This window comes from Asparagus officinalis, chromosome 8 (genome assembly GCF_001876935.1).
Source record: "Asparagus officinalis chromosome 8, Aspof.V1, whole genome shotgun sequence".
In the NCBI taxonomy this organism is placed as follows: Eukaryota; Viridiplantae; Streptophyta; class Magnoliopsida; order Asparagales; family Asparagaceae; genus Asparagus; species Asparagus officinalis.
The window spans coordinates 18,696,665-18,723,331 of NC_033801.1; the positions used below are offsets into that span (position 1 = coordinate 18,696,665).

The following is a 26,667-nucleotide window of genomic DNA, read 5'->3' on the forward strand; positions in this document are numbered from 1 at the left end:
AGGGAAATAAGAGATTGGTGAGGTATATTGAGAGGTGAAGTTGAAATAGGGAGAAAGGTGCTGCTGATTCTCCATTTTGGCTCTTCGTTAGGCATGCTTACTTTTTTAAGATTCAAAGAGGGATGCTATCTTCTTTATCTTAGTATCAACAAACCCCTACATTGTGAATTTAATTGTTTGTTGCCATCAAAGAAGAAAACCATGTCTTTCCAAACCTCAAGAAGAGACAGATAACTGCTAGGCATAGAGATTATTATTTCAATTAAAAATGAGGTAGAAACTAGCCTGAATCAAGTTGTGTGTTCCTTGGCTATGCCTTATCACATTAATCTTGTTAGTATAACTGAGATCTATCATCATCTGACAATAATGATAATGAAGAAGATACATATGTTATTGATAGAATTGAAATGGCCAGTGTTATGGCTTCGTCGACGAATCCATTATTGACTTTATTTTTTACAAGTAATACCTGAGCTTATGTACATGCATGTTGGAAAAGACGGAACCGGAGGTTATAAACCCCGGAACAAGTGTACCCATTTTCTAGAAAGTTTCTAGTGTGGGCGACCAATGGCAATATATGTGCACCCAAGGGGTATCAACCCTTGTATCAGCGCACGAATCATGATGTTCAATAATCCAAAGGTTGATATCCCTTGGGCGCACATTTATTGCCATGGGCCGTCGCCACTGGATACTTTCTCCTTTTTCTATGTGCATTCAGAAAGTTTTATGTTAATTTATTAATGCTTTTACTGATCATTAATATTATCAAAAATAGTTGAAATATTCCTATGTGTACCTATGTAGATTCTTGTGCAGGGGGAAAAACTTATACCATATTACCATTAAGCTGATCAACTTTGTCATGTTATATGAACTTGAGTAGGACTGGTAATAAATGTGGTTCTTATAATATATTGCCAAATGCCAATTAGTGGATATCTAGTGCAGGTTCCTTGTTTAATAAGCCTGTATGCGACAATCAAGTTATACCTAAGAACTCTGTTCTTTATCAGTTTTAACATATTATTTTTGTGCATATTGATTTAACTGTTGAAGTTTCTATTAACTATTACTTTTAACAATCCTGGTAAAAAAGTTGTTTATATGAACACTACGTATGTTCTTCCATCTCTACTAGAATTTGATGCTTGGACATTCAACTTGTATGTTTTTTTGTATCTGCAGCATGGATACTCAAGTAAAGCATGCAGTGGTTGTTAAGGTGATGGGGCGAACAGGATCAAGGGGTCAAGTGACCCAAGTTAGGGTCAAGTTCTTAGATGATCAGAACCGTCTCATTATGCGAAATGTTAAGGGCCCGGTCAGAGAGGGCGATATCCTTACCCTTCTTGAGTCCGAAAGAGAAGCTAGGAGGCTTCGCTGATTCCTCCTTCGCTGGCTTTATGCCTTTTGGTTTTTGCCTCTTAGTTGCTTCCTGTTTTCTGTTATTTTGGATATGCCTATGTTTTGTATGACATGATTAAAAGCTAAATTGTATTTGTCCTAGAACTTGCTAAAAGTTGGGATTTGATAACTTACTGTGTTCTATCTTTTTATTGGTGCTGGATTTTTTTTTATGCTAAAGGTTAGGTGCGTGTGGCGTTCTTCTTTCTTTTGCTAAAGCTATGTTATCTATATTCAAGTTATTGTTTCGTATTCTATTTGTTTAACAATTATTCTCGTATTTTAAAAAAACTGAAATAATACAGCTTCTTACAGTCTAGCGAGTATTTGAGCTTATTGTGACCTTCTCTGAGTTTTTTCTAGCAACTGTACCTTAATACAGTTTCTTATATTTTTAGCTTCCAGTTGCCTTTCTAGGATATAGTTTCGACCAAGTTTATCTGATTGCTTCTTTTAAGTTATTGAAATTGTTCAAGAAATGATTTTTTTTTACCTCTTGGTAACTCTGTTTCCGATGCGAATAAGTTTTTGGTAATGATAACAGGATTTTCTAATCAGCCAGTTGTGATGAAGGTTATCCTCCCCTGTTTTTAAGACGAGCTTGTTATGTTGCTCCATCATGAATCAAACACAAATGATGTTTGAGGGTGCATACTTGGCCAACTTGATGAAACCTTTGAAAGGCAAGAGGATGTTTTGATGATGCATGCGCTTTATGTTGATGAAGGCGGGATCGACCTTTTGAAAGTCAAAAATGATGTTTGATGATACTTGCGGATATTGATGGTGCAGTACTTGGATTCGGATTGCAGTGAGACAATTAAAATAGATATACGTGCCAAGGTGAAATGAGAACTTGGAAAATTCTTGTAGAACTTGCTTTATAACTTCTAGCGGTATACGGTACCCCATGCATACGGAAGCAATTCTCTGTTGTTACCCAACTGAATATATGGGAAAATGATAGAGGCACACCCCCAACCACAACTCCAACCACACTCCCTCTCTCATTTGCTACAGTGCACCAGGTCTCATATGGGATTTTAAATTTTTAAAATCCTATGTGGAGCCCGGTACATTGTAGCAAATGAGAGGGGGTGTGGTTGGAGTTGTGGTTGGGGGTGTGCCCCTAGTGTCACCCGAATATGTGATACACAGATAGATAGATACCTCTAGTTTCTAAACATGTCTTTTACTGTTGCTCTCTAGTTTCTAAAAATGTCGTTTAACGCGGTTCTCGCGTAATATCCTTCACTGAGAGTCTGATATCTATCCTGCCTCCGCACCATCCTCAAAGCCTTATCTTTTGTCTCGGCTCCCTCGCTCCCTCGCACCTAAACAGATTGCGAAGTAGCCACGAGGTCCGCTTAGAATGCGACTTGTTTTTCCTAAGGGACTCGTTTTCGCTACCTTCTTTTCGAGGAATGCATTCTTCTTTTACTTCATGATCCTTCTCCTCTTGCTCCGGATGTTTCTTCCACAAGTCGGTGTTCATGATTGATGCACTTATAGCGGAATCATCAGACACATCTGGACTGGAGAGAGATGGCGGTGGTGGCGGTGGCAAGGCCTCTGATGACTCTTGATTGGGGTCGGAAGAGATGTTACTATCTATTTCGACATGCTGAGGTTTTGGGGAGGTTTTTGATGCGGGAGTATGATTTTGTCCTTCGTCGCTTGAGAAAATCTCTGCCGAGGAAAAGGATGAAAACATGTTTTAATTATATTTTAGATTGAATTTAGGGAATTTTGAGGACAACTCACCTGAAGAGACATCAGTTTTTGAAGAAATCTCAGAACCCTTCAGAACATATTCATTATCGGATATAGGGGTGATGAGTTCATCATCCGCGAGATCTTGCCACACATAGCCCGATTTATATCGCCTACATTTAAAAGTTCACAATCACGATTTCTCTAAATGAAAGAAATTATCCAAGTACTGTTTTCCTTCAAACGTTTACTCATTTTCTCTAGATTTTTAGACACAAAGCGGATACTAGAGATATCTGAAGTTCATCAAACCTCTTATATGACCATGAAAATGAATCCGGCATATCTTTTCCCCTTAGATCAGCTAGCCATCTCTTCACATCTATTCGTATCACACGTAACTCGCCATGTTAATCCCTTTAAAAACATCGAAAAATAGAAGGAAAATTTTTTCGCAGAATTATGTTGAAACCTCGAAGATAAACGCCGTTGCGATGGAGGTGATGAACACGGATGAGATGAGGCTGCTCAATGGCGCCATTTCGACTGAGAACGTAGAGAATATGCACTCTCCTCACCTCTCCTCCTCCTCCTCCATTGAATCCTTCCATTTTTTTTTTCACAAGAACAATAACAGTAGTTTCTCTTGCTTACTCCCAACATGATAAGTACGTTATATGAAACAAATGCAGGCCGGCATATCAAAGAAGAAGACAAAAAGAAAATGAAAAAGAAAATTTGCAGGCCAGACTCTTCGGAATAAATTACTTGAGTTGTAATTAATATCGAAACCGAAGGATTAAGAAGAGGAGTTCTATCCATCTGTATCTTGCTTATTTTAGAGAGAAAGTGATGAGAGTAAAATGTGTGAGAAACTATTACGCAGCAACATAAGAAAGAGCCACTAGAGACAAGGTGCTGAAGGGAGTAGTGGGTGCAAAGGATACTAATAAGTTGAATTTGTCGGATTTTTTTTTAATTTGCTAATGTAGTCTTGGAGTTTAAGTTTGATTTCACTTTGGCTGTATAATATTGGTTAGGTAGTAAGAAAAAATAAATGAAAACTTTAGGACAATAAATTCTAGTTTGAATCCTAGCCCTTCTTAACTCCCTGAGCCTGAATCACTCTTTTGAACAAGTATTGTTGTGCAGACGGCGGCGCCGAGGAACCAAAACAAACGCCGATCCAAGAAGGCTAAAAACAACCAAATATCAATGCACAAACCAAACACCAATTTTAACGTGGTTCGGCAATTGCCTACGTCCACGGGGCAAGAAGGGGGAGGGTTTCCACTAATAGAGAAGGAGAGTACAAATTAAGATTACAAGTCGCTCAAACGAACCAACTAATCTCACCAACAAATCTCTCAACCTCTCAACCAATAACCCTAACAAATAGCTCAGAAAGATCTCTCTTTTTGTGCTCCAAAATCCCCCAAAACGCTCCTACAAAACCCTCAAATCGTATTGGTATTTATACCAAAACAGAAACCCAAACAGACTGCAAATAGGAACCTGAACTTTCCAAAAAACCCGTCGTAAGTCGACTTATCAGTCTGCATAAGTCGACTTGGCAGAGCGAAAAACGACAACTGGAGAAGAGATTATAAGTCGACTTATCAGACCTGATAAGTCGACTTGCCAGAGCCCAAAATCAACAATCCAGAGCAGATCGTAAGTTGACTTACGACACAAACATAAGTCGACTTACCATAAGTCGACTTATGCCTGTGCATGAGTCGACTTATGACCAAAAAACTGCTTTTTCCAAGTTCTCCTCCACAAGTATGACTTCATTGTCACAAATTAGAACATTGGTATTGGCTAGTTAGTAGGGGTGCAAAAAAAGTATCCATATCTGAGAAAATATTTGTACCTATATTTGTTAGGGTACATATATGGTTATTAAATCTGTGTCTGATAGGATATGGCTACGAATACTGCTGTTAAATATCCAAATCCATATCTGAATATATGTTGGTTAGACTGTTGAAATACTTGTAATCCTTGGATTAATAGATTTGAGGTTATTGATGATCAATAGATCTAATCTTAGCTTATCAAATACAACAAACATATTAATAAACTCTCTTATATCAATTGATTTCTATTTTTTCAAGTATCTGGTGTTCTCGTATTTGTTTTGTATCCACATGTATATCCCTTACACATTTGCACCCGGTTTTAGCGGATACTGATATGAATTTTACTTATAGAGACATAGCCGTGTCCGTATCCGTATCCATGATTGGTAAGCGGATAAGAAGATAATCAGTATCATAGCCAAACAGTTTGCACCCTACTTGTTCAAATTGCCTCAAAAGCTTATGTTCAGCACACAATACTGTAGTGATACAAAACTGAATTTAACGGGTGGTACTAGGGGCACACCCCCAACCACATCCCAAACCGCACCCCCTCTCTCATATGCTACAGTGCACCGGGCTCCACATAAGAATTTAAAATTTTAAAATCCAATGTGAAACCCGGTGCACTGTAGCATATGAGAGAGGAGGTGTGGTTTGGGATGTGGTTGGAGGTGTGACCCTATCATTTTCCGAATTTAACTAATGAAATAATTGTGTTGCACTTATTCCTACTTTTACATTCAAAAAGAGTTCATAACTGTTCCAAAGGCGTTGAGATTACAATTCAGATATCCTAAAGAGAATATTTGATGGCCAAAATCCTTTACAACAATTTGAATTTCCGACGGTATTTAATTAGGTCTGGATACTATTAGCCAATAGGAGTTTGTGGAAAGTGGATAATTTGAATAGTAATGAACAAAGAATATGGATTGAACACATAATCAGCTCAGGATATGAAGACAATTAAACAATCAACATCAAAACAAATATATAATAGAAAAATTAATTTGGCTGTTTGTTTTAACTAGCGTTTAAACTAAATTATTGGATGTTCAAATATACGAGGACTTCAACTTTGATCAAGCTGATATGAAAAGCTTTGACGCTAAACTAATAAATAAGCCCTATTGCCACCCTGAACCTTCTCAGTATAGGAAGTTTACAATAAAATGACTCAAATATAAACACTCAATAAGAGAATAACCCCAATTATGAGATAAATAGTTTTTTTACATGCACGTAGCAGCAAGACATAATTCTTATACAAATTGTAAAAAATACCAAACCTGACATTTGCAGGTTCAAATATAAGCTTACATCATTCTCAAATCACACATTATATTGTTACCATGTAATAATATATGAACGAGTTTGCCCGTTAATTTCCCAAAAAAGAATAAAATATAATATTTTAATTATTCTCGACCTCGTGCAGAACTTGGATCCATCAATTGAGAAGGGGTCTGTAACACTTCAAATTTGCGGGTTGCTGATATTTGTGCATAGCAAGAGCAACTGCATTTTGACTTGTTTTCAAATAGCTTTCATCTGATTAGTCCCATACTACAATTAATCTTTAGGGTTCTGATTCTTCAGCATCTCCTCTCCTGCGCTTTTTGAGCTTTTTCGAGCTTCTACTTTTTCATCATACCCATCATCACTCATTTTCATTCTTGCAATTAATCTTTAGGGTTCTGATTCTTCAGCATCTCCTCTCCTGCGCTTTTTGAGCTTTTTTCGAGCTTCTGCTTTTTCATCATACCCATCATCACTCATTTTCATTCTTGCAACCCGTCTCGCCTTGAACACCTGAAAATTTATCAGCAATTGAATCAACTGAGTCACAACTTTAGCAAAAAGGTGAAGTGCATTTATTTCAGGTTGCAAAGGTGATAAAGATTTTATAGTTACCAGTTAGTCAAATGTAGTTCAATAAATTCCATCAGGTTATCGATCAATAAATAACTGTCCCTTATTCTCTCCATGTTGAGAAGAAATGCAATGAACATAGTTTTTTTTCTTGTGGTCCTTGTATGTTTCTGAAAGGCATCACACAATCTCTCCAGTTCAGTGGGACGAAAGATATGCGCATAATCCAATCTAGTGAAAAGGTCTTAACTTTTGTTGTGGCCCTCGTGGAGAGAGCTATATTATACATTCTCTTCGAACTGTTTATAAACCAACAAATAATAAACAATAATTCGATTTGCAGGCTACTGCAGAATGCTTCATTGATTATCCACTCCAAACTGCAGGAACAGATGCCTTTTGTACCGTCTTTCATGGGAATCCTCTTGTTATATGTAACACTTACCTACATTTTTTGCAAATACAAAAATTACATCAAATATTCCTCTTTCATGGAAGCTTGTCAACAAGTACTAACCACACTTGGTATAAGCCCATTCTGATAGCACTTGATCCTCAAAACACGTCTTTCAAGGAGCTTATGGACTTCCTTGACTTGAACTTGAGCACATCAACACACTATCTGATGTTTGTCATGCTATTTCAATGCTTATTTTGCTGCCTCCTACTTGATGCTATATTTGTACTGTTTTTATTAATATCTCCTTTACAATAAGTTGATGACATAGAGTTACATATCCACCTCTTTGATCATAAGTGGGCACATAGACAAGGCCCAGACCACAGAATAATTACCTCTCGGTTCACCTGATAAGGCCTGACCTCTAAAGCCCACAAGAGAAACTCTACCAGCTGATAGCTGCCACCTAACAAAGAAGCTACTTTCCCATTTATAGCTGGTAAAAAGTTCTAAAGAATCCTACCTTTTCTTGTTGCCTACAAACAGCACATTTCTAACAACCCCAGGCACACCTAATTTTAGTGGAGTTGATGTTGCAACTGACAGAAGCATCTTATCGTTTTAGGTTAGAAGTTATCCCAACCACCTTACTGAATATTGCAAGATCTTGGACTTGGGGCATACTAATATTACAATATATAGCATCAATCAATCTACCGATGCATATACAAACTGTGTATGACTGTTGCACATGAGTAAAGTAATTCAGAAGGAAAAGGAGGGAAATAAAAAAGGGGATCAAGAAAATAAATACAGGAAGATCATGAAAAAGAAGAAAAATATTGCAAAACTATCAATATTTAGAAAACTTAAATACATGCAAACCAAATGAGAACTGATTTGAGGAAGCATTATTAATTGCTAGTTAATTAACAATTTAGTGCAAGTCCTCAAACAAATATAACGTCAAAGCAGTTAAATTGATAAGTTATTAAGCAAACAACAATATATATAATCGTTTTGGAAAGGGAAAAAAACCTGGAAAAGTCTTCTGCAGTGAAAGAATCGAAGAAACAACATTTCTAACCAACAACAAATGCAACCTCATAGATCTAGCAGATGAATTTAAAATAAATAAATAAATAAATAGCAGAAGTCATGAGGTAGTTCTGTGAAGAATAGGGGAAAATAGCAGAAGCCATGAGCGAGTTGTATCAAAAGGTCGTTTAACTATGACAAAATAATATGTTTGAATGAGCTACCTTGGTAATATCTTCAAGCACCTTCTTCTCATTACATTCATAAGCATCCAATTTCTTTTTAACTTCGGCTTCAATAGCATGAATAAGATCTATATCATTCTGCAAGTAATTCAAGTCCAATTTAGCACCATGTCTGAGAGCAAAGGCGGATAAGAAGAAAATACTATGAAACTTACAGGATGAACAAATTAGCAATAGCCCAACAAACTGTCACCTTAAGCTCACGGATATCACAATAACTTAGGAACCATCACACTAGGTTCCAAGAGAGCTTGCTCAAACTTCATTTTTAACACTTATTTTTGTACTACTGTCAACTTTTTCCCTATCCACGCAAGTCATCTTCTGCTGAAGACCAGATAGCTTGAAAGCCTAATGATGAATAGTAGTATGCTGGTTTGATATGCATTTTTGGTCCACCACCCATAATCTTAATCTAGAGATTGTATTGATTAGCTGGGGAAAAACATAAAACAACTAACCCAAAATCAATATCTTGATTGTTTAATCATTCGTGTTTCGTGTTATTCTGTACAATGTCCTTGACCGTACTCACTTGTCATAAAATAACATTACACAGTTAACAAACTGGTAATTGGATCGATAATCAAACTATGCGTGTAGGCAAAACAAATTGTTTAGTACCCCAACATGAAATTGTATCAAAAAGATTGACCAACAACTTTTATAAACGAACAGAAGGTAATGCAACTGCTAATGTCAAGTGTACAGAATTTTAACTTGAACCTTTAGTTTCATGGCACAGCAACCAGACTAGAAGACATACATGAGGTTACAGGACAGGACATGTTAATTAAAAGATCACATAGTACTTCTGCGGAAGATTTAAGACTCTGAAATAATATGCTTCTCTGGCTATACCACATATTGATGGAAAATTTTTGGTGAAATAAGATGTTAGCTTCCACTGTTTAGATATGGCATATTGAATGGATTAAGTTAAGCTGAAATTAAGCGGTTCTAAAAGTTAAACCAAGCCCAGCCCATATATCATACATTAAACTGTGTCAACCTGTTGATGCATCCAATTGTATCAAACAATGAGACTAAGTGAAAAAGAGTCGAGTTCAGTTTTGTTCAAGCTTCTAATGGAATTGATTCTCTTCTGCTCCATCTACAACTCCATTATTCTATAGTAAGCTCACAGCCTCATTACTTTTATCGGAATAATTTTGTTCAATTTTGCGCCCCATCATTTTTATCATACATGAGGTTAGAACAGCTCAGCTACCCTCATCTGGCATCTTCTTGCTTCCCATTATCACATTATGATTTTTAATGTCAAAAATATCATCATGGACAGATCACTTTTGTGGCATAAAAAATATTACAAGCATTCCAACAGGATATCATAAGAAACAGTACAATCCAATCATTGTGGAATTTGGGCTTCTCTATCTCATTGTTGGATAGGAGCTTGACCCTAAATGGCTTCTTTGGTCTCCTTTCCTTTCTCTACCTTTTCCTATTACTCCTTCCAATTGATCACAACTCTTCCTTTTCACTAATTTCCTTACTTCCTTCATTTCTCTCTTCTTAATATCTTTGTGTGCAAGCAACCAGAAACATCAAGCCATTGACTATCTACAAGGAGGAAATGAATTGTACCTAATAATGGCAAACAAGAACAAGAAATAGCAACCATTCTCGAGTTTCATGAACTAGAACATCAGTTTGATTTTCTAAAGTTGGATTTGAACAGTAACCAAAAGAAGAGGAAAAAATAGAAACAAAGTGCTGTATAAACCACCAGAAAGCAAACATGCCTGTATTATTATTTTTAAGCAACGACTTTGTAATTTCTCAAATATTAACACGCACGCACACTCACTCACTCACTCACTCATAAGACATATATACATGCATACATATATGTGCATATACATGCATACATATACATATGTATGCATGCATGTAGAGCTAGAAGCTGAATAAGCAGTTTTAGTCCGTGAAATTCATAATTGTTCTATAGCTGTCAAACTATATCTGAAATTTCAGGTAGAAACTGCAAAAGAAATCAGGGCAATCACAATTTACAACCTCAAGAATAAGCTTAAGTACATCTCTTATACAGAATTGTTAAACATAGTTTATATGAGAAAATACAACATCTCTGTAGTGACAGACCTGTGTGATGAAGCTGATAGAAAGGCCCCCTCTGCCAGCTCTTGCAGTACGGCCCACCCGATGGAGGTAGTCTGGTGGATCCCTGCATAGAGTAAAACAAGTGTCTATCATCCCTGCATAGTCATCCAAAATGGTAAATAATGTCCCAACATTTGATGAGCTTAACCTTGGGATATCATAATTGATAACAAGATCGACAGTTGGAATATCTAAACCACGGCTGGCTAAGTCAGTTGCCAGCAGAACAGGAACCTGGCCAGATTTAAATCGACTCAGTGCAGAAAGCCTTTCAGACTGATTATTGTCAGAATGTAAAGCAACTACTTTCTGATCAAGCTGTTCCAGTAACAAGCTCAGAAGATGGCAACTCCTGCATGAACATTTAAAGAAGCAAAAGTGAGAAGTACGATCTCATACAGGGGCACTTACAGAAGAAAAGATGAAAACTCACATACCAACAAAAGCTAACACTGAAAATGATGTTATTTTACTTTTGCTTATAGAACTAAAGCATAAATTGAAAACCACAAGCATAATGTCACAAATAACTAAGAAAGGAAATCTCATACTCAGAAGATCACCCTCTGCTCACCACACTATTGGCTCTATGGCCCCTCCCTCCACCATAATATTCCCGGTAATCAAAATGTTCTCCATATTCTTAAACAAACAAGTACATAAACACCACATATTCAACATTCCATCATTTCCCAGTATGTCATCTACCATACTCCGCAACCACATCCTTAACCTTGTTTTTAAGAGAGGGGTTTCAGTCAGATACCCAGTATGGAGTTTGTTCTGACTCGTAGCAGTTATTTAAGCCATGTGTCCTATATGTCTTTACCAAATTCATAGGAGCAGCCAAAAGCTTAATGGCATCGGGAACAATACAACTGCTAGCAGTGTTTTCAATGCGCGAGGCGCAAAGCATCTTTACGCGCACATGCGCAAGGCGTAACGCGATGCGCGCGCCCGAGTGATGCGAGGCGCACACCACACACATAATATTTTAATATATGTAATCAAGCACGAAAGAACATATTTTTAGAATTTACATAAAAAATATCATGATAAATAATATCTTGCTACAAAATCACAATATATTGCCTTAATTTCTAATGCTAACACCCAACATAGTAGCAAATTTCATAAATTTTCAAATCAAATGTTAAATCAAAACTTATATCCAAACTAAGGATTAATAATGGTCCTCAATTGAAGGTTATTAAAAAAGCACAATGGATTTATTTTGTTTTTTGGGATATGGAATATCAAGTATAAAGACTCGATTATAATGTTAACAAAAAAAACTATGTGAGGAAATGCACTACATGCATCCTACACAAAGTACGGATGTACGCGAGGCGCAAAAGGCGCTGCTGCATCAGATGTGGGGCGCATCGTCACCGCCCCGCATCGTAAGGCGCATGAGGCGCAATGAGGCGCGCGCATTTGAAAACACTGACTGCTAGCAGTAAGATTAATCTCCAATGCGAAGTTTAGCAGAGCTAAAGGCCCTCTCCTAAGGTAGGTATCTTCCTCCAAATTATTGCCGAGGTGTGTTCGTAAATTTCTAATGGCTTCCATAGAATAAGAGTTGTTAACATGTACACAAACTAGCTTTCTTTTAGAAAGCTTGAATGTTACATCTCACGCGTGCCGTCATGGTGCGGGGTAGGGGCAGCGTGGGGCCGCCGGCGCGGGGCCATCAGGGCGCGGGGCGGGGGGCCAGGCGGCGGGCGGCGCGCGCGGGGCGGTGGGGACCTGTCGTGTGTGTCGGCGGCGGGTGGGGGGTTTAAAACCAGTATCATCGTTCACAGTTCATTGAACCCAATCCAAACGAAAAAGTCATGGTTTCAGTTTATATGTTTTACAAGTGCAATAGGTTTGGGTCAAACTCTAGATTTATTTTCTTGCTTCAGATTGTGGTATCATATGTTTACCTGCTTAGAACTGACTGAAATTGAAAGTTGAAATACATTCACACAACCCAGACCCGCACAATTTCATGTTAAGATCAGTTATTTATCCTCCCTCCAAGAGTAGGATAGGCCACATACCTCAGAAGAATTTCAGGCTTCGTCTCATCTCATACTTGATGTCCTCTCAAATCCCATGTTTCTATCACATCACTCCTCAACCCTCTCCAAATGCACTTAATGCATTTCTATGTCAACAAACAGATTTAATTATTCCAGAGATGGGGGGGATAAGATTATACAAAATCACACTCTAAATTATTGCGGCTTTGCAAGTTGCCCCTCATGATTAAAAAATATCCGCACCCCATCTAAGTTCAAAGTTGGGAATTTAGCTCATTTGTAAAGAAAATTGTTGTATAATATTACATTTTAATTTTTGGGTAAACAGACACTTGTTGTTCGGCCCCCAAGAAAGTTTTTCTGGATCCACCACTGGTCGTGATGATTGTAGTGAGCCAAATTTAGTAATCCAACGGAACCATAAACAACATCTTGGCCTGCCCAAACTAACCAACCAAAATCGACAAATCTGAAATACCCATGAGTAAATTTGGGAAGACTAATATCCTATCGATCATGTATGGAAGTAATTCACTACATATAGACTAATTCAAATAAAAATCCCAGTCACCTATAGGACTTAGGAGGTTGTTTAATTGTGAAAGTCACCTAACACTCCATTGTTGAAGAAAGCCCAGCTGTGCATGTTCCATCCATTTATTTGACATGGTTCAAACTCAGCTCCCATCATAAAGAAACTATCTGGCAGACCTTGTCTGCTAGGCAATCACTGGACCATACCATTGAATTAATACACTCATCGCCAATTAAATCTATTCTTCAATGATGCAAGGCTAGCCAACCCTTGGATCACTAAACATCCAGTGGATAAGGTCCATTCCATCCCCAACCATCCAACGATCTAGACAGTCAAAAAACAACCATTGTTACCTCGTTAATTATTGTTTAAACGGAAACCTTGAAGTATCTAATGGATTTATAGGAGAAAGGTGCTCACCAAGATTGTCTCAAAATCATCCATTGGATGGAGGGTAGAGAGGGGGAGGGGAAGAGAAATGTGGCTTTCATCTTGTTTGGGAGTTTTTTTAAGGAGGGTAGGGAGGAGGAAGGAAGGGGAAAGGAGGGTAAAATTGCTTGGTTTTCTTTCCCTCCACGATTTGGGCGGTAGAGGAGGGTAAAGGAGGGTAAAGGGGTGTAATGACATTCTTACCCCCATCAAAACAAATAAAAGGGCTGATGTGTTATTAGTATAAAGTCATTTATGTAAATTTACATATATTTACTTCTTTTCACCTTCATTCACCTTACTCAACTCCCAAACAACATATTACAATTCTCTTCCATTCCCTTCCCTTCCCTTCCCGTTGTTTACCTTTCCTTCCCTTCCCTTAGTAAACTCCCAAACACACCACTAAGTCCACCCACTGACACCACTAAGTCAGCGAAAACCGCAAACAATGTACTTCAAGGTTGAAGTTGTTGGTATGCCACAATATAATCACCACGAGAGAGGTCATGTTTCAAACGCACATCACATGGCAAGTTGATCAAAAAAATCTACTCATCACCCCTATGAGGATTAGAGTCTAAAGTCTACATCAAGGTTTCCCTAACCAAATAATGGGTAAGTCACTAGTCAGTACCTCAATAGGTTATGTTGTTAGATGACAAACCAGAAATTGAAAAGAAGCAGATGATGAGTGTTAGACTATTGGTTCACAAACAAGTTTTGGTGAGGGGAGCACAGAAACCCCATATATTTTAAAAACTCACATGTTAGCTAGGTTGTAGCAAGTGTCTTCCATGTTTGTATTGAATGGTTATGTTGATTAGATAGCTAAGCATCCTCCTTCGAATTTCTGAACATTCCAGGCCTATCCATATATTGAAGGAATGGTACACGGATAGCAAAATTTAGATTTGGCTTCTTTTCTGGGAACTCTCCACACACACAAACACACACACACACACACACACACACACCAAACAAAATAATAAATAAAAAACTCCTGTTCCACCTCATATTTTGCAGCCATAAATAATCACGGGTGCCACTCATTGCAATATTAGCATTTCTTGCATAAAGAAAATCATAAGAGTGAAGATGCTCTTATGGAAACATGCTATTCCATCATAATTCATGACAGCCCTCATCATATCTTAATGCCTAAAACATCCATTTGTTGTATACACCAACCACATTCTACTGAAACATAAACTAAAAAATTTCAAGAACATACACAATGTATGAAAAATATGTAAGTTAGAGCCCCAAAGGATATTTAGCATTATAATAGAGGATGAGTTAAGGAACTAAGGGACTAGACATCGAGCATAATGATTCAAAAAAACTTGTATGATCCAATATTATGATAATATAAAAGAACATCAATGTCAATTTATTTCGAGACGTAAAACATACTTGCGTGTAGCAACAAACACTATGGCTGAACGGATACTATCTTCCTCCATTGTTGACAAAATGTGATAAAGATAGACTTCCTTCACATTATTTGGTATGAAAATGTATTGTTGTTTAAGGGACTCAACTGTGCTCAACCCTTGATATTCCTCATAGAAGTAAGTGCTGTTTGGAGAAAGCTCATGCAATGTCTGCAAGGTACTCGTCTTGGTCGCAGAAAACAGAAGAGTTTGTCGCGTTTTGGGCAAGCATTTAAATATCACCTTTAATTCCTCTTCAAAACCAACATCCAAAATTCTATCCGCCTCATCCAAAACAAGGAACTGAAAGAATCATACAATCCATAGTTAGACATAAAGTAGTAAAGACAGTAAACATAACCTAATAACATTCAATCTAGAATAGTATGTATTAGTTTCATGATTTGATCTTCAAGAATCAAACTCAGGTTCAGAAGAGAAGATATGAAATAACCATTTCTTATCATAATTTTATAACTCAATTCTCGATATCTCGTGTAACATTTATATTAAATTAACCCAAGATTACCATACATTCAAGAGCTAGCTATTCATAAATCAGCATCGATATGTTATGTGTCAAGTCAAAATTAAGTCTGCATTTTCTACTTGTTGCTGAGAAAAGAGAGCCAAATTGTTTACATAAGGAAATGTAAGTTGTAATTCTTCTACTTCACAGCTAATTCCACTGAGAAACATAAACCACATTACCAAAAACTCCAACTTGGAACAAAAAAAAATCAAACCTTTGTCTTCGAAAACACGGCCGCAATGTCTGGATCCTCCTCCATCAAAACCCTAATCCTCCCTGGCGTCGCAACCACAACGTGCGGCCGCTCCCCCAATGCCTTAGCCTGCGCCGTCATACCCATTCCCCCAACCACCAAACAGCACCTCACATTCAAGCTCGCCCCAAAAGCCCTAAACTGCTCGATCAACTGAACAGCGAGCTCCCTCGATGGCGTAACCACGAGGGCGAAAACGCCGTAGGGGTCCTGAGCGAGGCGATGAAGGATCGGCAGCGCGAAGGCGGCGGTCTTTCCGGAGCCGGTGCGGGCGATGGCAAGGACATCCTCGCCGGCGAGGATGTGGGGGAGGCAGCGCCGCTGGACCGCGGTGGGGCGGCGGATTCCGAGGGTGGAGCAGGTGGAGATGGCCCAGTCGGAGAGGCCGAGGTCAGAGAAGGAGAGGGTGGACGCTGGGTCGGAGTCGCCGTGGTCGGTGGAGGAGGTTCTAGGGTTAGGAGGGTTTAATGGTGGAGGGAGGAATTTTTTTCGGGTGAAGCTTAATATATGATGTTCGTATTTGAAGGGAAAAATTCTGAAAATATACCACATTTGCTAAATATTTAGCAAAATCGACCATTTTGCTAAATATTTAGCAAAATCGATCTCTTTTTGACATGGCCAAAAAGATGTCGATTTTCAAAAAAGTGGCGTGAAAACATATGGGACTACTAGTCCCGTATGTTTTCAACACACTAATTACAGATTAGAAAACATACGGGACTATTAGTCCCGTATGTTTTCTGTCATGACAAAAATGTACGGGACTACTAGTCCCGTACATTTTGCAGAGCCAATTTCCCTTGCAACTAAATATACGGGACTAGTAGCCCCGCACAATTTACAGAGGTAATTTGCCTCGGCCATCAAACATACGGGACTAGTAGTCCCGTATATTTTGCAGAGGCAACTTGCCTCTGCCCAGCAAACATACGGGACTAGTAGTCCCGTATATTTTGCAGAGGCAATTTGCCTCTGCCCAGCAAACATACGGGACTAGTAGTCCCGTATTTTTGCTGGGCTGAGGCAAAACATGCACAAAACATGCATGACCCTCTAGCTGAGCATACAACCAAAATTTTTACCAAAATTTTCGCCACAATATATCATCTAACATTGTATACATTGATAAAAGTTATAAAATTAGAACATTATAACACAAATCTAAATTAGGACTCGTCTCAACTAACTCAGCTTGTGAGTTATTTACCCACTCGTCATTTTCAAACTCTTCGGGTAACGGTTCTTCAGACTCTACATAATTGTTGTTCACGCAATATGCATTCATCCAACTTGCATCATCATTGTTCTCTCCAGTTGCGAACTGCATACTATCAAGACGTTCCTCCTCGGACTCAACATCTTCACTATCATCATCAGCATCTACATATTCGTCCTCTTCTTTTATAGAACCACCAACCGGTAAATCAACTGAAATATCATCATACACGTTGTGAAACATGTAACTTGACGTTGCACCTGCGTCATTTTTTAAGTGCAAGGCACTTTGAGATAACGAGATTTGACTTTCAAGCATGCGAGAGAACTCTCCGTGAGCATACAAAACTTCGACAACCCTAGACTTTGGAATATTTTCAATGAACAACTCAATTGCGATTTGTTTATCCGCAAGTTGTATCATATCATTCAATTCTTCATCAGTGGTGATCTCTACCGCAATTGTTCTTTTTTCATTTATTGGACAATTACAAAAGATCTTAATGGCATTTTCGGCATGATTAATTCTGGTAACTCTGTATATTTGCTCCATCATTCCATCGAAATTGCAATTTCTAGACAACATGAACATTTTCCTAGAGCCTCCATCATATATAGGCAAATTATTCATTCCAACACTCAATTTCCCATTGAATAAGCAAATAATCGGAATTCCATTCGCCATTTTAACTGAAGAATTAAAATTTAACGTATACAAATTAGATATTTTACAAATTGATGATCATAATTCATTATTTCCTCTAGATATACCTCTAAATATACATATTAACTAAACGAAATTGGAGAAATTTATGAAAAAAAATTGAAATTGTTACCTTGTCGAAATCGGATTTCGTTGGCATCGGAGATCAAGTTCGACGTCAGATTTGAGGGAGGAGGGGGTGAGTTGGCTTTGGGAGAGAGAGATTGGGTTTGGGAGAGAGAGAGAGATTGGGTTTGGGAGAGATGGAGATTGGTTTGGGAGAGATGGAGATTGGGTTTGGGTGTGGAAATCGGGTTTGGGAGAGATGGAGATTTGGGTTTGGGTGTGAAAATCGGGTTTGGGAGAGATTTCAATGGGTTTGGGAGGGAGTGAGATGGGTTTAGAGATTTCAATGGGTTTGGGAGGGAGTGAGATGGGTTTGGGAGTGAAGGTGAAGAGATTTTAGGGTTTAGGAGTGAAGGTGGAGAGAGAAGTTAGATTTTAAGGGAATAGCGGAATTTAGGGCGGAGAGCTGTTTATTTCGACATTTATACGGGACTAGTAGTCCCATATAGATGGGTCGGGTGGCTCTGCAAAATGTACGGGACTAGTAGTCCCGTATATTTTCGTGAGCCACCAAAACCATGACAGAAAACATACGGGACTAGTAGTCCCGTATGTTTTCTAATCTGTAATTAGTGTGTTGAAAACATACGGGACTAGTAGTCCCGTATGTTTTCAGGCCACTTTTTTGAAAATCGACCTCTTTTTGGCCTGTTGGCCAAAAAGAGGTCGATTTTGCTAAATATTTAGCAAAATGATCGATTTTGCTAAATATTTAGCAAATGTGGTCTATTTTCAGAATTTTTCCTATTTGAAGGGGGTACCCAATAGTTTTACTGTAACTTTGTTGGGTTATTTAGACATTAGCCCCTTAAATATTTGAAATTGCTCATGTTTTCTTTCAAATTGTAAAGGGCTTTTGGGGGACTAGAAATATGGACAAAAAATTATGTTTACTTCTAAAAGTTGTTCCATTTTAACTTGTTTATATGTTAATAATTTTGTTGGGGTTTTTAAACACTTATTCCCCTCTATCTTATTAGCAAATTTACCCTTGTAAACGAGAGAGGGTCAGTTTTACTTTAGGATATATATTTCTTGTGTGTTTTGGTTAAATGATCGAATTGTTAATATGACCAACCTATCCTATTAAAGTAAAATTAGTTTGTAAATAGAAAAGGAGCCAAATCTTGATGAAGGTACATCACCATCAAGATGGAGCAGGTTGGTCAATGTTAGGCCTTTGAAGAGAGGCTGATATAGAGAGGGAAAGGAGGGTTAGAGCAAGTGCATCAAGCTCCCGGTTGAGAGTCCTAGTCAGCAAACTCTCAAGAGCTCTCAAGCATTTTGAAATAAAAAATTATAAAAATATGCCTTGGGAGCACCTCCTTATTTTATGGAGCTCTAACAAGCTCCTAGTTAGGAGCTTCAACAATATCAAAAAACCCCTCTTCTATCAAAAAAACCTCACTTCTATTGCAAAGACACAAAGGCCAAAGACTTTTTCGTAAAAAAAATATTTCTTTAAGGCTTGGGTTTAAAAGTAAGGGGGGTTTTGTAAATAAAAAAAAATTAATGCTTGGGAGCCCCCAAGCGCTCCACAAATTTGTGGAGCGCTTGGGAGCTCCCAAGAGCTCCGGTGGGCCCCACTGGCCACATCAGCCCAGGGAGCCCCTTGGGAGCTTGCTGAGAGTTTGTTGGAGGGGGGGTTTAAGAGCTCCCACCGTTACGTAGGCCTTGAGAGCGGCGGTGGGAGCTTGGTGCACTTGCTCTTAGAGCACTAGCATCGTTCATCAATGGAGTCGTTGTCCATCTTTATCTTTTGGAATGAAAGAAAGAGAAATATCTTTAATAGTTTATCTCCTAATTTTTGAATTGACAGCGCTAAATGAGATGGGGTTTTTTAATTCCAATCTTAATGAACATAGAGATAAATTAGCAAATAGTCAAATTTGAAAGTATCGTATGTGGGCATGATAAATGTGTGGGGGGTAGCGGGGTATATAGGTAAAAATTCCTATTATATTTTCTTTTTTGAGAAATCCCAATATGATAAGTTGAAACAAAATTAAGAACTTTCACAAAGCCTAAATATAATATATTTTAATGATTAATATATTATATTTGTTGAATTTTTTGGTCAAAAAATAGCTTTCCAAAATGAGTTTTCAAACTATATATATATATTAACTACAAGTACTTTTCATAAATGCTTTGTAGCCTAGTGGAAAGTTAAAGTTTTGGTATTTCAAAATGTCCCTTATTCGAGGCTTGCCAACGACAAGCCGAGAAGTGTTTTATTTGAATTAATCCCTCAAAAGTTCTAGTGGGTCGTGGGTCGTGGGTCGTGGGCCGTGGGCCGTGGATCGGGGCTAATCGGGCTGAGGCGCTAAGTGGCGCTTTGTTAGGCGCACTTTGCACTTCGCACGGATGCATCGAGGCGAGGTCTGTTTGACGATGTTCGTTCGTTCGACGAGGTTCGTTCGTTCGACGAGGTTCGTTTGTTGACGAGATTCGTCTGTCATACGAGGTTCGCTCGATCGACGAGGTTCGTATGTCATGTGAGGTTCGCCTGCTTGACTATGTCCGCTCATTCGACCAGGTTCGTCTGTCATACGAGGTTCGCCTGTTTGACGACGTTCGTTTGTTAAACGAGGTTCGTCTGATTTGTTGAGACGTGACCCTCGCGTTTCGTAGCAACGCGTCCATTGATTGCCTCGTATTCAGGAGTTAATGCATGCAGCAGTTACAACAGCATTAGGAGCAATTTAATGCATTGATGTTACAATCTTAATTGTCATTAAGAATTGTAACGGTCACATTAATTGCTAGTGACTCTTGAGCTGGCCTTAGAGGCCTATAAATAGCGCCCTTGGGCAGCTCTTGGTTGCTGCTGGAAATCCTCTCGCGAGCGTGGAACACGAACGTCGAGAGCTGAAAATCCTCTCGCGAGCGTGGAACACGAACGTCATGTGCTGGAATACGAACGTCGACTTCAACGTTGTTGCTGTTGTGCTGCTGCTGTAGGAACTTGTGCCCACAGGAACTTGTCTTAAACCGAAAGGTTTTGAACCGAAAGGTTATGAGATCGAGGAGATCTTTTGTCTAGACTGAAAGGTCTTATAGATCGAGGAGATCTTGACAATACTGGGTTAGTGCACACCAGAGTATTGCACTGCTATTTCTGGAAGCAGTTTGGCCTTGGGATCCTTACACCGGAGTAGGCCAAATATTGCTTTAAGCATAGCGTTTCTATAACGCACAGCAGTTAACTGAAAAAGTTTAAAAATACAGCACATCTAATTCATTGTTTCATTTCAGATTTAATCTTAATTTCCAACAATCTTAAAGTAATATTTCTGATCTACTAATGGATTCTGCGAAGACTCTTGGAGTGGACTGTCTCAAGTTAGAAAACTTTGATGGATCTAATTTTAACGCATGGCGTCGAAAAGTGATTTTTAGGATGTAACTCCTAAAAATCTACTATGTTGTTTCTAAGGAGAAACCCGACTTTGAAGAAGACTCAGAGTCTGAAGCCTCTTGGAAAAAAGATGATCATTTCTGCATGAGTTATCTCCTTAATTGTCTGGCTGATCATCTAGCAGATGCTTACACCAACAAGCCATCTGCAAAGGAAATCTGAAATGCTCTAGAGGAGCAATACAAGGATGAGGAGAAGCTTTTAAAGTCTCACCTCATTGACAAATTTCTGGACTTCAAGTTTGAAGATGACACTGAGGTTTTGCCTCAAGTTGACTTCAAGTTTGAAGATGACACTGAGGTTTTGCCTCAAGTTAAAGAACTCGAAAAGCTTGTTATGAAGTTGAAGGATGAAAAGATCAGTCTTTGTCAAACCTTCATTTCTGGTGCAATTGTTAACAAGCTTCCTTCATCTTGGATGTCGTTCTCCACGGATATCCGAAGAAGGAAAAGACAAGTGACTTTATCTGATTTGAAGAGGTTCATTCAGATCGAGGACGAGATTCGGACTCGCACAAAGAATGAGCTCCTAGCTAAGCAGAAGGCGTCTGCTAACATGGTGGCTACTAACTCTGAGAAGGGTACTAGTTCTTCTAAGAAAAAGAAATATTTTAACAAAAAGAAGAATCATAATCCGAAGAACCTGAATGTACATAAGAAAGATTTCAAGAAGAGCGGCGAATGGTTCAATTGTGGGAAGCAAGAGCATTTTGCCAATGACTGCAAAGCACCAAAGAAGGGAACAGCACACAATGTTAATCAAATTGATAATTGTGTGGCTATGCTCTTTCAGGTGACAACTCCCAGCAAGGTCTCTGGTTGGTGGTTAGATACAGGTGCCACCTGTCATGTCTGTTCCAACAGAGATTTGTTCACTTCCTATGTTGCTGCCAAAGAGAATGTATCAATGGCTGATCGTTCTGTGGTTTCTGTTCTTAGAACTGGGACTGTGGTACTGACTCTTTCTTCAGGGAAGACTCTCACATTGAAGGATGTGAAACATGTCTCCTTAATTGCTAAAAACTTAGTCTCTGGAAGCCTGCTATGTGACGCTGGTATGAGGCTGGATTTTCAAGGAGGAATGACTGTGTTATCTTTTAAGAAAATGTATTTTGGTAATGCATATCGTACTGATGACATGTATAAGATCAGTACTATTATACCCAACTCAGTTGTAAATGAAGTATCCTCTTCTGCTTACTCCTATGTATTATGGCATAATAGGCTAGGACATGTAAATTATAGAAAGCTATCTAGCATGAAGAAGTTAGGATTACTTCCGAAATGTAGGGGTAACAAACCTGATAAGTGTGAAGTATGTGCGCAAGCGAAGCTGACAAGGAAATTATTTCTCAGTGTCATAAGGAGCACCAACCTATTGGATCTGATTCACTCAGATACTTATGATTTCAAGAGCTTCGTCACTCGAGGCAGCATGAAGTACTTCATCACTTTCATTAATGACCACTCTCACTTCTGCCACGTCTACCTGCTGAAATCTAAAGATGAAGCCTTCAGCAAGTTCGTCGAGTTTTGGACTCGAGTGGAGAAGCAGCTTGGACTTCAGGTGAAAAGACTCAGGAGTGACAGAGGAGGAGAGTACCGATCCAAGGAGTCGGAGGCATGTTTTAAGGAGCATAAAATCATTGCTGAAACTACTGCTCTGTATTCTTCGCAATCTAATGGAATTGCAGAAAGGAAGAGTCGCACATTGACCGAGATGGTGAATTCGATGCTAATCACATCCGGTCTACCTACATGCTATTGGGGAGAGGCTTTGCTGATGGCAAACTGGATTCTGAACAGAGTACCCTATTCCAAAACTGATAGTACTCCTCATTAGTTATGGTTAGGATATCCAGATCCTTTGGATAGTCTCAAAGTGTGGGGGTGTCTCGCATATGTTCGAGTTCCAGATATCAGAAGGCCTAAGCTCGGACCAAAGGCAAACAGATGTGTGTTTCTTAGCTTTACTGAAGATAGTGATGCTTGCAGGTTCCTTGATCTTGGAACCAACTCCATCATTGAAGCTCAGGATGCAGAATTCTTTGAGGATAAGTTTATCAAAGATAAAGGATTATTGCTCAAAGATATAGCAGAGAATGCTAATATGTCAGACGCACCAGAGGAGCCAGTTTCGCAAGAAACTAAAAATATCAGTGATGAAGAAGTTACTGAACCATCTTCCAAGCGTGTCAGAAGATAAAAAGATTTTGGAGATGATTTCATCACCTATAATGTGGAAGGAGACCCACCGACTTTCCAAGAAGCAATGCAGTCAACAGATGTTCTTCTGTGGAAAGAAGCTATAGATGATGAGATGTATTCATTGATCCAAAATCACACGTGGGAGCTGGTGGATGTACCTGAAGGTGCTAGACCTATCAGTTACTAGTGGATCTTCAAGAAGAAGCTTCGTCCTGATGGTACTATTGAGAAGTACAAAACAAGACTGGTGGCGAAATGATTCTCTCAGAAAGAAGAAATAGATTTCTTTGACATCTATGCACTAGTTTGCAGGATTACTACCATCAGAGTGCTTATCGCATGAGCGGCCATAAAAAGGTTCGTCATACATCAGATGGATGTGAAGATTGTCTTTCTCAATGGAGACCTCACAGAAGAGATCTACATGGAGAAACCAGAAGGACTTGATGCTCCAGCTGGTAAAGTTTGTAAACTTATTAAGTCTCTATATGGACTTAAGCAGGCACTAAAACTCTGGCATGAGAAGTTCGATGGGGTTGTTCGTAACAATGGGTATCAAGTCAGTGAGTCTGACAAGTGTCTATACATCAAGGTCGCTGAAGGGAAGATGGTGGTTATCTGTCTCTATGTGGATGATATGCTCATCGTCGGGAGTGATTTGGAGATAGTAACATCTACCAAGAAATTTCTATCAGCTCAATTCAGCATGAAGGACCTTGGAACTACGGACGTGATTCTCGAAATCAAAATCATATACTCTGAAGAGGGTATTGGATTGTCCCAATCTCATTATGTCGAGAGCATGCTAAGGAAGTATGGCTACTACGACTTGCCAGAACTGTCAGTGCCGTATGATTACAACAAGAAGCTTCGACCAAACACTGGAAGGCCAGTAGAGCAGCTAAAGTACTCAAAGATAATTGGAAGTCTTATGTACGCGATGAGCTGCACAAGGCCAGATATAGCATTTGCTGTAGGAATGCTTAGTAGGTTCACAAGTAATCTTGGAAAGCATCACTGGGATGCTGTCCAGAGATTGATGAGATACTTAAAAGGAACTACAGGTCTGGGCCTATTCTACACTGGATATCCGGCTGTAATTGAAGGCTATTCAGATGCGAGCTGGTGTTCAGAACCAGATGAGTACAAATCTACTGGAGGTTTTGTCTTCACCATGGGCGAAGCTGCCGTCTCGTGGAAATCTAAGAAGCAAACTATGATTGCACAGTCATCGATGGAATCTGAATTCTTCGCACTCTGTGCTGTAGGAGATGAAGCTGAGTGGCTCAGTTGTATTCTCCGAGACCTTCCATTGATAGAATTACAAGGCGCAATTATAATCTATTGTGATAATCTATTGTGACTATTTGAGAGAACTCATTTGCCAAGGAGTCATCTCAGTGATTGACGTTCGGTCTTCAGAGAATATGGCTGATCCTTTGACTAAAGGTCTAAAAAAGGACATAGTCGAAAGGACGTCTGCTGCAATGGGTCTCAAAGTTTTGTGAGTCTTACATATACTTACCATGTTTATCCAATTATTAGTTTAAAGCTTATGCTACTAATAATAATGATAACTGGTTCAAAAGTCAAGTAAGATTTGCAAAGTTTGGTGAGTCTTACAAACACTTACCATTTTATCAAGTTATTAGTTCAAAGCTTACGCTACTAATGACAAGATGATTGGTTCAAAAGTCAAGTAAGATTTACAAGTGAAATCCTATCATGTAAAGAGGTTGGCTGCTAAGCCTTAATGGGTCCAAAGTATTTTGGATGCAGGATGTTGGATAGGTAACATACCTAAAGGACTCACCGATAATCCTATCATGTATAGGGGCTGGCTGTTAAGCCTTAATGGCTCCAAAGCATTTCGGATGCGGGGTGTTAGATAGGAAACACGCCTAAAGGACTCACCTATAATCCTATCATGAGAGAGGATGTCTCTTAAGCCTTAATGAGTTTAAAGCATTTCGGATGCGGGATGTTTGATAGGAAACATGCCTAAAGAACTCACCTATGTCTGGGTGGAGATTTGGCTGTCTCCTATGGTATCTTGTGGAAAGATACCTAGAGCCTTAGCAGAAACCAGGACTAGCACAGGGCCATAAATGTGCAAAGACAAAGGTAAGTATGGTTCAAAGTGAAAACTACCATAGATGAGTTTGATCTTGTGTGATCGCTGGATTTTAGACATGTGCTGGTTCAAGTCTTTGTGACACCATGCATCTATCTTCTTTTTAGTTGGTCTAAGGGGGATTCAAGTCCTTGCGACATCTACCTTATGCACAACGATTGAAATGACGGCACCATAACACAATACTAGTTTAAAAACTTGTGGGGGGTTGTTGGATTTTTTGGTCAAAAAATAGCTTTCCAAAATGAATTTTCAAACTATATATATATATTAACTACAAGTACTTTTCATAAATGCTTTGTAGCCTAGTGGAAAGTTAAAGTTTTGGTATTTTAAAAGGTCTCTTATTCGAGGCTTACCAACGACAAGCCGAGAAGTGTTTTATTTGAATTAATCTCTCATAAGTTCTAGTGGGTCGTGGGTCGTGGGCTGTGGGCCGTGGGCCAATGGGCCGAGGATCGGGGCTAATCGGGCTGAGGCGCTAAGTGGCGCTTTGTTAGGCGCATTTTGTACTTCGCACGGATGCATCAGGGCGAGGTGGCGCTGTTTGGCGCCACGTTGGCTGCTACTATGGTCGCCCCGAAGGTTGCCTCGCAGGCTGCTTCACAGCATGCGGACGAGCTACGTATTCGCACGAGGGTGACCCTAGCATTCTCGTAGTTTGATAAGGTTCGCTCGTTCGACGAGGTTCGTCTGTCATACAAGGTTCGCCTGTTTGACGATGTTCGTTCGTTCGACGAGGTTCGTTTGTCATACGAGGTTCGCTTATTGACGAGGTTCGTCTGTCATACGAGGTTCGCCTGCTTGACGAGGTTTGCTCGATCGACGAGGTTCGTATGTCATATGAGGTTCGCCTGCTTGACTATGTCCGCTCGTTCGACGAGGTTCGTCTGTCATACGAGGTTCACCTGTTTGACGACGTTCGTTTGTCAAACGAGGTTCGTCTGAT

At 39.2% G+C, this 26,667-nt stretch overlaps 3 protein-coding genes across 3 annotated transcripts; 1 reads left to right on the plus strand and 2 right to left on the minus strand.

The window, feature by feature from the left end:
• Positions 1,195-1,621, plus strand: LOC109820238 (40S ribosomal protein S28-like). Its single transcript, XM_020386359.1, has one exon. It carries the CDS (start codon positions 1,196-1,198, stop codon positions 1,391-1,393), a length of 198 nt encoding a protein of 65 aa, XP_020241948.1. The 5' UTR covers position 1,195; the 3' UTR covers positions 1,394-1,621.
• On the minus strand, positions 2,705-3,724 carry LOC109820952. The gene is made up of 3 exons (XM_020387149.1): positions 3,705-3,724; positions 3,178-3,299; positions 2,705-3,102 (listed from the first exon to the last, which is right to left on the minus strand). Exons 1-3 carry the CDS (start codon positions 3,722-3,724, stop codon positions 2,705-2,707), a joined length of 540 nt encoding a protein of 179 aa, XP_020242738.1.
• On the minus strand, positions 6,190-17,812 carry LOC109820953 (DEAD-box ATP-dependent RNA helicase 36). Its single transcript, XM_020387150.1, has 7 exons — positions 17,100-17,812; positions 15,871-16,444; positions 15,105-15,427; positions 10,843-11,046; positions 10,677-10,758; positions 8,529-8,627; positions 6,190-6,806 (listed from the first exon to the last, which is right to left on the minus strand). Exons 1-7 carry the CDS (start codon positions 17,810-17,812, stop codon positions 6,684-6,686), a joined length of 2,118 nt encoding a protein of 705 aa, XP_020242739.1. The 3' UTR covers positions 6,190-6,683.